The sequence below is a fragment of the Mya arenaria genome, chromosome 16, assembly GCF_026914265.1.
Source record: "Mya arenaria isolate MELC-2E11 chromosome 16, ASM2691426v1".
In the NCBI taxonomy this organism is placed as follows: Eukaryota; Metazoa; Mollusca; class Bivalvia; order Myida; family Myidae; genus Mya; species Mya arenaria.
This window is the reverse complement of record NC_069137.1, coordinates 50,106,860-50,119,352: the sequence shown is the minus strand read 5'-3', so window position 1 is coordinate 50,119,352 and position 12,493 is coordinate 50,106,860. Positions and strand designations below refer to the sequence as shown.

The following is a 12,493-nucleotide window of genomic DNA, read 5'->3' as shown; positions in this document are numbered from 1 at the left end:
TGGAAGGTATAGGCGTTAGGCGCAACTCATCCTCATGCTTTAGTGAAAGATAATGACTGAACACGAAATATAATGAGTTTGACTGATAAAGCAAAACATAGTTCAGAAGTTATAACTTTGATCTTGAAGGTTGGAAAATGGGTCTTGTGCGCGACATATCATATAACGACGCACGTGATTCCAATACCACCCACTTTCACTTAGTAAAACCCGGGGTAAACAAACCAATATATATTCAATCCTTGAAAAATATTAAATGATATATATAGAGGAAATGTAGGAAGGAAACCATAAAACGGCCTTTGGTTCAACATTTTGTGAAACAAATATTACTTTAGTTTAAACAAATTTTATTCATCAGCGTGGACACACATAAGATAAAGACAAACAGAAAACACATGTACAATCTAGAAAAGGATTAGAACGAAAGATAAATATATTTTAAAAAAGTTCTTCTCCAAATACTTAGCTTATCAGGATGAATATTAAATAGTATATTGAATATTATAGTGATTCATATTAAGCATCAAACATTATTATACAAAGCATTTCTTTACTTAAATGCTTTCCGCTGGTTTATAGGATGTCATCAGCGAGATACAAATACTATTTCACTAGTGTTGATACACTCACTAAATTGAAGCTGTTGACCGTCCTGTTGTTCTGGTCTAACGAAAGCGCGCACTAAACTTGTCAATGACGTCATTTCCGGAATGACTTAAAGTTATCAATATTTCAGTGCACGTTTGCCATTAAATACCAACCAACACAAAATTATTAAGCATACAATAAAGAGTTCACATTTTCACTAGTGGATGCAGCACTCAGTAACATAAAAAACTGTTATCTCACTTGAACAAACAATTATCATTTATCTAAAGATTCTAATTATATTACAAACTTAAATAATTTATCATCATCATCATCATCATCATCATCGTCATCATCATCATCATCATCATCATCATCATCATCATCATCATCACCATCATCATTGTCATCATCATCAACAACAACAACAACAACATCAACACCTCCGTTTCTTGTCTTCAAACTATGTTATCGGTTCCTCAGTGCAACTGGAACGAGTGAAATGCACAGGGTGAGAGCAGTTCTCCACCCTCTCCTCCAGATCCCTCCAGCATCGCGGGGACATTATCACGGCGTTCATGATAACAACGTTGACACAGGGCGGGAGGAATAGTTGGTGATTGCCGAAGGTTGTACCACCGATACGTATTTCTTTTAAATGATTCAGCTTGGGAAGTGTCTTACAAAATAAGTAAATGTTATTAATACGTTCAATGTTGAATGTCATCAATTGCTCGCATTTGTGTTCTAACGACTGTAAAATACTACTTTCAACCTTTTCCGAAACATTCTGTAACTTCAGCACTATTAAACTCGTCGTATTTATCCTGATGTTCGTTGTGTATGTTCCTTGAATGTACAAATAACGTAGATTGCAGCAAGCGGAAAGGTTATACTGTCCAGCACGGTGACTCATTTCCACATGAGTGAGAGTGTCCTTTGAGCAGGTGAACCACTCCTGGATCTCCTCTTCTCTGATCTCCGATGTAAAGATATATATGTGTTGTATCTGAGACTTGTTCATCGATATCAAGGCCTTTAAGGACTCTGTAGGACGAAAGATATTAAGGCTAAGTAGTGACAGTTGAATATTCTGTACATTGTTGGCTTTTGATTCTATATAACCAGAACACATTGCTTCTTGTACTTCGTTTCCGAACGTGCAATACATAAATGGATCACCTTGCCAGTCACGGTTTTCCATTACAGCAATTGACATCATATGAGAAATATCATGTGCAACTTTACTGTTTAGACCACACATGAAGATGAAAACCTGCGAGACATCATACTTCATTGAACCGTACTCAAATTCTTGATTTGAACCTAAGAACTCCTGACGTGATTTATGATCATTTGGTTTAATTACTCTTTGAATATCTTCGGCATGGTGAGCAATGTGAACTGCAGCAAGGAATTCCTGTAATGTTTTGTGGATGAATGAGAAACTCGATGATTTTCTTATTAAAGATTGAGACTTTGTTTCTCGCATGATTCCCGACTTCAGAACGAACAGGATCTCCTCTGGTTTCAAGCAGTCTACATTTTGAAACACCAGGGATGATTTTCGGTCCCTCGAAAACAATTTCTCGAAGGCAAGTTGTGCCAGTTTCAAGACAATATTGTAATAATTTTTTACATGTTCAGTTTGCTTGAAACATTGAAGCAATGGAGTGCTTTCGGGCGCAGCCGTAAGCATAGGGAGCGATGTTCTCCCAAACATCATGTCCATCATGTATGCGTATATGTCACACAGCGACAATGATTCATGTACTCCCTCAAACAACAGACAAACTAGCAACAATATTATGATAGGCACTGAAATAAGATGCATAAGTTTCTTTCTGGCAACAAATATGATAAAATCAAGACATCTTCTCTTTTCTGCTACCCGTTCATTCATGCAAACTAGCGTTTTCTGAACCAATAGCTGTGTGTATGCTACTCCCTTTATCTCTAAGTATTTGCCTATTTTTGTGTCTTTAACGCGGTTTTGGGACATTCGCCAGGGTCTCGATGTTATCAAAACGGTTGCATCCAACATTTGCGATAAATGAGGCATAGCTTTGTCTTCTAGCGAACATCCGCACTTTGTTTCAGTAGGATGCGACCATTCATCCAGCCCATCTGCTATGATGACGCACTTTCGGTTTGACAACACACATTTTAGTGTGGAGTAGCCAGCGGCCATCTCTTCTGGGGGGAATATAATGTTGATGAGCTGATCTCGAATCATGTCTGACAGTTCACAGGTGTCACAGCAATCTCTCAGTTTAATGTGAAACATAAATTCGATTTCTTTAAGAGTATCCTCATCCTGAAGAAGATCATACTTGGGCTTTGACAATAATTTACAGAAATCCACAATATTGCACTCTACATACATTCCATCATCCTCAGACAATGCACGTTTTAGTTCTTGATATTCTCTTTGGACATTAAATTTTATAAGTACGGGGTCATCCAATGGCCTGCAAGCAAAGACGTTCCTCACTCCTATTGCCTGATCTAAACCCTTTTCGTTCAATAGCGGACATTCAAATGTGTTCTTCTCTTCTTCATCTTGATCAAAACCCTTTTCTACACAGTCTCTAATCGATACAGAGAACTGTGAAGCCCACTTTATTGTGGTCATAGCGGAAAATGATGACTTCCCCATCCCTGCCTCGCCGACAAGGAAAACTGTATTGGCCAATCCCTGATCTGTACAGAAAATCTGTTTGTAAGTGGAAATAGGAGAACTGTTTTGTTGTCGATCTTCTTCAACTCTTTTATGATCTTTCGCCACGATCTTCGGAGGGACGTAAATCTTATCCAGCCTCTCGGCCTTGTCCGACAGCAGGGGCGATATGGGTGCGCTGTTGAGTTGCTTCTGATACAATTTGACTAGCCGTTGACGTAGATCTGTGAATAGTATTGGATAATGTTATACAAACATCATGCATGTAAATTCTCGCTACATATTCATGTTGCACTGGATGTTAGTGTCGATAAATGTGACAAATTACTACAAATGTATCTTTGGCCACATATTCTAAAACAAACGGAAATCAACCAGGCCAAATCAGAGCTATCACTGAACGTGAATAATACCCCAAAACGCCGCCATCATAGAAATTGGCAGGAAAATGACAATGATGTGGAGTTTTATTTTCATTTTTATTGAAGGTAATATGTTTAAGGGACTGTCTCACAGATGATAAAATATCGAAATAAATAAAATTGTCGAATAGTGACATAAACTTGGCATCGATGTGTACAATGCATTGAAACTTACTAATTAAAGTACCACATAGTTTACAACTTTAAAGTTTAGCAGTTATATTGTATTTTTCCATTAAAAAGATTACTGGGTATGTCTACCAGGTAGAATTCATTCCTTATGCGTGATTGGCTAGTCGGTGTTATCACGTGATATTACCGAGGTAGGTATATAGCTTAGTCATGTCACTCAAATAGTGTAAGCCTTTACAGCTCATTAAGGAAGACGCTGGACTTCAATTGTGACGACGCAGGTTCGAATCCGGTCTCCGACACCATTTTTATTTTCGATTTTGGTACTTTTTTTACAATTTTTTGGTGCAAATATGTGACACAGTCCCTTTAATCTGCTGCACTAAACAAGCTTACATGACACTATATATATATATGTGAAAACAATATAGTTATACTGAATGACATTTTGATTGAAGAGAAATAAACAAAAGTGCAGTAGAAATAACATGAAATACAATTAAAACTCCCTTTGTTCGAATTACATGTAAACATCAACTTGGTTCTTCTATGAACTTTATTTTATCTGCTGTCACTTATAATGAAATGTAACAAAGGGCAATAAGTCCATAATTAATCATGATAAAGTTCAGACTTTTGTACACTGCAATTCATCAAATCATGCTTAACCAACGCATGATGTTTTATTAAATTCAATTGAGGAATTTACAAGTATTGCTGATGAAAAGAAAACGTTAAAAGTTCAATAACTCTTTAACTAATGAAGAGAGAGGTAAGGTTCTCACACAATGTACTTTATTTGTTTGTGGCCAACCAACCTATGTATGACAATTTCATTCAGTAGTTTTTAAGTTAAGCTCCAGACAAGAAATGTTACAAAGGGCAATAACTCTTGTTATTAACTTAAATAGAATTATAGTTTTTGTATATTGCACTTCCTTGCATTGTGCTTTACCATTGTATAAAGTTTCAAGTCCTATCCAGTAGATTGCAAAGATTGTCCGGACAAAAGTTAAAGACAAATATAAACAACAGCTGTGACCATAACGTGTCTTAGCCTCTGAAAGACCTCGTTGGACATATAATCATTAGTTTTTGGACATATATGGACAGATATCCCAGAGTATGTAACCTTTTTTTATGATAACCTACCATACCTCTCCATGACGTTTGGAAATATTGTTATGTAAAAGGCAAAGACTGTACATGGAGATGTAAAGTCACTGCAAATTGGAGTGAATATTAAATCGTCTTTTTAGGTCGAAGTCATAATCATCCTGATCGTTGACTACTGACCTAAAATCAATAGTTTTTGTCTGCCATTACCAACAAGCCTACCAAATTTGAGGTCTCATGGCCTAAGCGTTCTTCGGCTATTGATCGGAAACGAATGTTTAGCTCGCGGTCACCAAGACCTTGATCTTTGACCCATTGACCTTTTAATCAACAAGAGCAGTCACAACCTGCGTTATCCCCATGTGAAATAAGAACAAAACCAACTATTTCTTTCGACAAAAAATACCAATGAAACTGTACAAAGCACACAAAAAACACAAACAATGATGCAGGCAGAGTTATGGTCCCCCTGAGAACTGCACTCCTCCACAACGGGATATATCTGTATATAGAATTTGAAGTTAATACCTTTTAAACTTTTCATGTTATGCTAAGGACAAAAACTGTGAATGAAAATTTACAAAGGGCAATAACTCGAAAAAGTGAACCGAAAGATATTGTCCTTATTCATTGCTTCCTATATGGCATCCATCTGTATTTGAAGTTTGAAATCAATACCACAAACATTTTTCAAGTAATGCTCCATGCCCTGGAAACGGAATCTTGTGTAGTACCGACAGACCGACCAAGCATAGTGTGACTCCAATATATCCACCTTCAAACTATGTTTGTCGGGGGTTTTATGCAACGATTTCAATTTACTTAGCCACAAGTGAGTTTAAAGTATGCTTCTGTTTTTATTTGATCAATTTAAGCATCATCTGCTTTCACACTGATAGGAAATTGCAAACGTGTATGTTACAACTGATGATTTAAATTTCTTAGTTTTTCATTTACCATTTACGTCCCTTAACAAGTCTGTAACCACAAACCACAAAGATGTGTTATGCTTTTCATTGGATACACAGAAAACATAATTTATTATTTTCTATTTTTGATTGTGTATTTTCTTTAATTATTTACAAGTTTTCGTTTATATTAATTACTCAATTATTTAATCAGTTTTACTGCGAAGACCTACATCCGTTCAATTAACCATTTAAAACAAACAAATACTAAATAAAATGTTAATATCCTCAAAACACTTATCGGGATATTCGTATTTTTTCCATGGACGGAATATTTACATTAAACTTAAAGTGCCATAACCTGATGTGCCATAACCTGATACACATAACAATGAAATTAATTTCCATCTTAATATCATAATGAGTGTACACATATGTTTCCCAATATTGTTTTATTATGCTTCTAGATTTAGACAATTACCTTCTCTTTGTTCTGCTTCTGACATGGAAGAAACGGCTTTTATCCTCTGCAAGGCTTCGTCCACCTCTCTTTTACCGACTTCAACAGCGTCTCTACTCTTTGCAACTGCATCTTCAATCTCGAGTTTCCCTCTTTCTGTAGCCATCCTAGCAGTTGTCATTGCATCTTCTAGTTGAAGCTTTCTGGTTTCGAAGACAGTCTGACACTCCGAAAACTTTTCTTCCAGTCGACGAGTACCTGATTCCATGACCGCTTTGCCCTGAGACACCGTTTCATCTAATTTACGGATTCCAGTTTCAATGGCAGTTTTACCGTGCGACACAACGCATTCTAGCTCTTTCTTTCCGGTTTCTATCTGACGTTTGCCAGCTTCTATCGTCGCTCTAGCTTCTTCTAATAGTTCACGAACGTCTTCGGTCGATATTGGAAGTGCGTCTGTTTCAAGCTGTAAACGTTCAGATTATTTGTCTACAAAATCAATTTTACGTATTTGAAAATACACATTTACTGACGGTTCGGCATGGACTTGGGAATAACATCACAGCTATATAACTAATTTTAAATTATTTCAATACGTCAATAATTTCTTCTGTAGCAAGCTGTATTATAGTACTAGTATGTTAAGTATTGAAAATAATAACTTATTTTAGACACTTATCTACTTTAATATATCATAATTGTTATATATGCTTTTCCTGACAGAAAACAACATTTTAATAAAGATTAAAAGCATGTTTAACTTTATGAAAGTCCAAGTTGAGCTCCTTCTATCAAAGAAACACAAACATTAACCTGTTTCAGTTCAAGGACAGCTTGCTGGGCATCCTTGTCCTTTGCCAGAAATTTAGAGTCTGTTAGAAGCGTGTTCAAAGTGGCGAAGTAGCCAGCTAGGTCTGTGTCTGTCACCTTGAGATCCGGGGAATGGCGAATACTGCGGCCTATATCACGAGCCTAAAATCAATTATATGTCTTTTATTTTTTTAATTAAATTATGACTATATTATCAAGTACTTGTAATTATATATATAGACCTTATTAACAAATATGCAAGATACTTGAGTAAAATTATTTTCCGATGACATTGACATAAACGTATCGCCTTTGAACTTAACAGTTAACATTTCTCCATGTACGCCTTTATCAAAAACCTAAAAGCATGCATATACTGTATATGTAGTTTGTGTTAAATAAACCACTTTGTTCATTATGTCATAGTGCCAAACCTAAATTAGAGCTTGTTTAAACGTTTACGAACAAACACTGTCTATACCAAACACAAACATCACAAAATAATTTCCCTACTTGTACTAGTGCATCTACCTGCTCAAACCAAAATTCGTACGGTAATGTTTATTCTAATACACTTGCAAAAACAGAGCGTGTATATATTACCTCAGTTAATGTGTTGGGTTGGTTGCTAATAGGGAACGACATATTCTGTTGGAGCTCCGTACAGTTGATCATAACACTAATGATACCATTAAAGTCTGTCTCGTCGTACGAAGTGACATCATAGTAGCCATCCGGTGGCATAAAGCATTTTGCAACTTCCCAATGGTTTGTACACCATTGGTCGGCTTTGGTATTCTTCCAAGACGGTCCACCATATCTGTGGGCAGTCCATATTTCATCCCGAAAGACATCGCAAATCTGTGAGGGGCAAGGTCGGTATATCTTCAATGGAGAGTTGTGGAACTTGCAGTTTCGCGGATGTGAGCACAGTCCTTTTGTTGGACACTGAAAGATATTTTCTGTCTGACAGAGGCTGCATGTTTGCCCAGGAGTGTGGTGCCTGGGTTGGAGGACTGAAGAGTGGATCTTTTGCTGAACGCGGCGGGAGTCTCCCTCAACTAGGCCTCGTAGGCCAGCCTTTGTGATCCTGAAGGCGAGGGATCCTTTAAGCCAGTTCTGGTTATCTTTTTCTTTTAGAATGTCTTTATACGAAGCCATTTGCGTACTGAGCCTCACGCTGAAACGTCAGTGAAGTCAATCTCGACTCCACACTGTCTGACGTTGCAGGAATTGTTGGAATTACCTGAATATCACACCAAACATAACGAACTAGTGTGTGTTTCGTTGAAGAAATATATCTGACTTGAATTAAAACCCTTGACTAAAGCTGTAATGCATAATTATTAAGTATGCCGAGATGCAAATACTTGAACAGTCCTCAACGTCGCATAATTACGGGCCAAGATTTGCATTATATGTTTAAGAGAGTTATTTATCTTGATAATGTATGAAGGTTGCATAAATGGGAACTCTTATCCAAAATTTAACTGCAATACATGAAGTGTTTGCTGAGGAATTTACTTATGTGTGGTTACATGCAAAACTTAAACCATAATTCCTACGTCGCCATTATTTGCAAAATACGATTATTTTATTTGATTTATTAAGTTAGATGGATGGTTCAGAACCATTGTCTCAATGTTATACATCAAGTTGTTGCTGATATTCTTAAGATATGTGTGCTTACAAGCAAACTTTTAACTGAACTTTTTAAGCTTAAAGCTGAAAAATAAGTTGCATTGCAAAAATGAGATATTAACTTAAATCTTCTTACATGTGAAACCTTATCCAAGGTGTGATGACAACGCCAATGGTGCGTAGTTTAACTTTCATATTCCTTGAGCCAGTCGAGCTAAAAAGGAAAACTAAAAGTTATTCAGAGACTAATAAATATAATTCCAATCGTTTGTCAAACATAAAGGATGATGTCTAAAAATGAAATAATGATTACAATAAGGATGCATTTGATAAACTATTCACAAGACTAAATTGAATATGGAATCACGATTCGCGATGGGAATATTGATATGCATTTTTTTCTCAACAAATATTCCATCCCTTATTTGGATGCATGTGAATTATGTAACAGTAATTAAGTTGTGACGTTGTGTTTTTGGCCTTAGCATTGTTGCCTCTCGACAGGGCCTTCACTTACATTTATTGACCACCAGGGTCCTAAAGCTGTACTCTCACAATCATACCAGGAACAAGCTTAAAGTTTACACCCAGCTTTAACCTGCCCAACAACTTTGAGGTCCATTGGCGTCAGCGTTCTTTAGTTGTTGATCGGAAAAAGATTACCAGCCCAAGGTCACCACGATCTTGAACTTTGAACTATGCTTCTAACCTAAAAATCAATAGGATGTCCAACCTGTCTACAATGTTTACGATCCCTGGACCCAACGTCTCTAACAGATATTCAACTAAAGTCACCATGGCCTTGACCTTTGACCTACACATCACTAAAGCAATACATCTACTGGTCATATCCAACCTGTCTACAACGTTTAAGATCTCTGGACCCAAAGTCTCTGACATATATTTAACAAAAGGTAACCATGGCCTTGACCTTTGACCTACACATCACTAAAGCAATACATCTGCTGGTCATATCCAACCTGTCTTCAACGTTTTAGATCTCTGGACCCAACGTCCCTGACATATATTTAACAAAAGGTAACCATGGCCTTGACCATTGACCTACACATCACTAAAGCAATACATCTACTGGTCATATCCAACCTGTCTACAACGTTTTAGATCTCTGGACCCAACGTCCCTGACATATATTTAACAAAAGGTAACCATGGCCTTGACCTTTGACCTACACATCTCTAAAGCAATACATCTACTGGTCATATCCAACCCGTCAACAACGTTTCAGATCTCTGGACCCAACGTCTCTAACAGATATTCAACTAAAGGTAACCAAGGCCTTGACCTTTGACATACATATCAATAAAGCAATACATCTACTGGTCATATCTAACCTGTATACCATGTGTAAGATCTCTGGACCTAAGCATTTATTAGTCAATGATAAGGAACCATGGTGACAGACAGACAGTCTTCAGACAGTCGGAAGCATAAACACAAAACACTTACTACCTGATTAATATAATTAAGTTTAATATTCAAAGTTGTGCTCAAGTCAAATGTAATCGAAAGCTTATTGACCTCAAAAGCCTTGTGTACTATTAATTATAATGCATAGCTTTGTACTAATGTCTAGAGCTAATAGCAGAATCAAAACTTATTTAATAATGAATAACTTCGAAGAAAAAATACTTTTGAACTGTACTATCATACAAAAAGAAGCTAAGGTCTAAAAACAATATATTTGTTTCGGGTTACCCGACCCAACCGTTTTTAAAGTCAGATGAAAAAAATAAATAAAAAAATAAATATATTTAAGACTGTGTTTAACATGTACTTTTAAACCTTTAACACATTGTGCAGAATATTAATTTAACACCATTCGAAAAGATGACAGTTACGTTCTTGTATAAAGTGTAATAAAAAATAAAAAGCCTACCTACCCTACCTGTTTTTGAAAAGAATGTAACCCTAACCAAACCATTTTGTTTGGCCTTATAATAAACAACCAGTTTCAATTTAAACAAAATATACAAATTTTATTTACTACTAACCAGACTGATGCTATACTGTGGATATAATTGATTTTGTACAATCCTAAAACATGTGTATGTGCAAATTTTGAGTGAACATGTTTAAATCTGACCATTTTATATTTGAATTCTACAATACTGATATACATAAAGGTCGGTTTGGTACGAAGTTCAGGTTCATAACAAGAATAAAAAATAAAGTTTTGCCTACCTGTTTACCCTATTTTAAATGGAAACAAAAAACTTTGTTTGGCCTTACGTAATAAAAATAGTTTAGTCTCACAATGATGTAGACTTCCTTGTATTACTCACAATCCTTCTAAAACAGCTTTGATATATTGTGGTAATAAATTAACTCATACTGATCAATTTCAGGACGTTAAAGTACATGTACATGTTATTGATTACGAAAATTATATATTTGTTGTATATATATAATGACTTCAATGTTTTGTTATTCTAATTCAACTTTCGATTTCCCTATACTATACTATAGTATCAGTTGTACGTGTAGGGAAATCGAAAGTAGAATTAGAATAACAAAACATTTCAGTTATTATTCACTTTTGAACTTCACAAAACGCCTTTTGTGATAAGGTAACATGGCTATGCTTACTCGGCTACATAAGTTAAGATTGTAAATTCCTAGAATTGTCACCTAATTAATTAACTGTTACTGAATACATTATTGAAAACGGAAGTAGAATTTAGGTTTCATTTATCAGTACTTTCTGTCACATTTAATGACCCATCTATAGATATAATAATGTAATTTAATCTAACAATATATTTCATTACTTTGGTTTAGGAAATTGCAAACAGTAACTGAAGAAAACGATCTAAATTACCTTAAAATTACTTCTTGTCCGCCATAGCTTGAAGTATGATGTTAGGTCGTCATCATTCTCTATACAACCACACGCACTGACTATTGAACTCTATGCAGTCAGAAGGTTTACCGTAAAGTAAACCTAGGATCTGTTGACTGCAGCCAGTTGTCTGCTCCATTTCGGACAATGTTACATGTAAAAAAGGATAACAGTTATGTTTAAGGAATATATTTGACAGTGGTTCTTACAATTATTCGAGTATACGGAAATGCATGGAAAATTAGATATGCTGTCCGAATATTTAACGATTTGTATTTCAGCAGCACAACCAATCAACGCTATTTTTAAACCTACTGGGGTGTACATAGTATACAACTGTAGACAATTTCGAATTGGACAAATGCGTAAAAACTGGGAAACATGCTAGTGTCGTAAGCGATGTGATTCATTCATATATGTTTTGAGTCCAAATACATGTTAATCAAATTACAACGTACTTTTTTGTTCTTAAGTGTCATTTTTAGCCTTTAATATAGCTTGAATACTATGCAATCGTGTAGAAAGTACGGTTCATCTATTTTACGACATTCCTTTCTGACCGTATATATTTCCAATCGTCAGTGCGTGTGGTTGTATGGAGAAGAACACCGTCCAACAAACAAATAACAATAACAAAAGGTTATCTACAACTAATATTTACTTGCTTACACTAACGATAGATTGAAGTCTTGCATCGCTGGCTATAACTTTTATGAAATATTATGTAGTTTTTCTGTAGGCGCCCAAGGAGGGCTTCGACTTTATTGGATATTGTGCGAAAGATAACTTAACTAGGAACGAGTTCATGAATGGCAGAAGGGTTATGCTGGCACGGACGTATGATACTGTTTATATTTTATTTGTTGTACGATA

General features: G+C 35.8%; 1 protein-coding gene across 1 annotated transcript; it reads right to left on the bottom strand.

Annotated features, from left to right (window-relative positions):
- Window positions 1-339: 339 nt before the first annotated feature.
- LOC128221078 (uncharacterized) lies at window positions 340-11,688 on the bottom strand. The gene is made up of 6 exons (XM_052929522.1): window positions 11,600-11,688; window positions 8,897-8,974; window positions 7,723-8,365; window positions 7,123-7,281; window positions 6,331-6,775; window positions 340-3,495 (listed from the first exon to the last, which is right to left on the bottom strand). Exons 3-6 carry the CDS (start codon window positions 8,278-8,280, stop codon window positions 1,055-1,057), a joined length of 3,603 nt encoding a protein of 1,200 aa, XP_052785482.1. The 5' UTR covers window positions 8,281-8,365; window positions 8,897-8,974; window positions 11,600-11,688; the 3' UTR covers window positions 340-1,054.
- Window positions 11,689-12,493: the final 805 nt, after the last annotated feature.

Bases quoted from the DNA above. Each gene is read 5' to 3' on its own strand.
- LOC128221078 (XM_052929522.1), bottom strand. From the start codon at position 8,280: ATGGCTTCGTATAAAGACATTCTAAAAGAAAAAGATAACCAGAACTGG. The intron at 7,282-7,722 runs GTAATATATACA...AATTGATTTTAG, and splicing joins AACCCAACACATTAACTGAG to GCTCGTGATATAGGCCGCAG. The intron at 3,496-6,330 runs GTAATTGTCTAA...TACTATTCACAG, and splicing joins AGAAGCAGAACAAAGAGAAG to ATCTACGTCAACGGCTAGTC.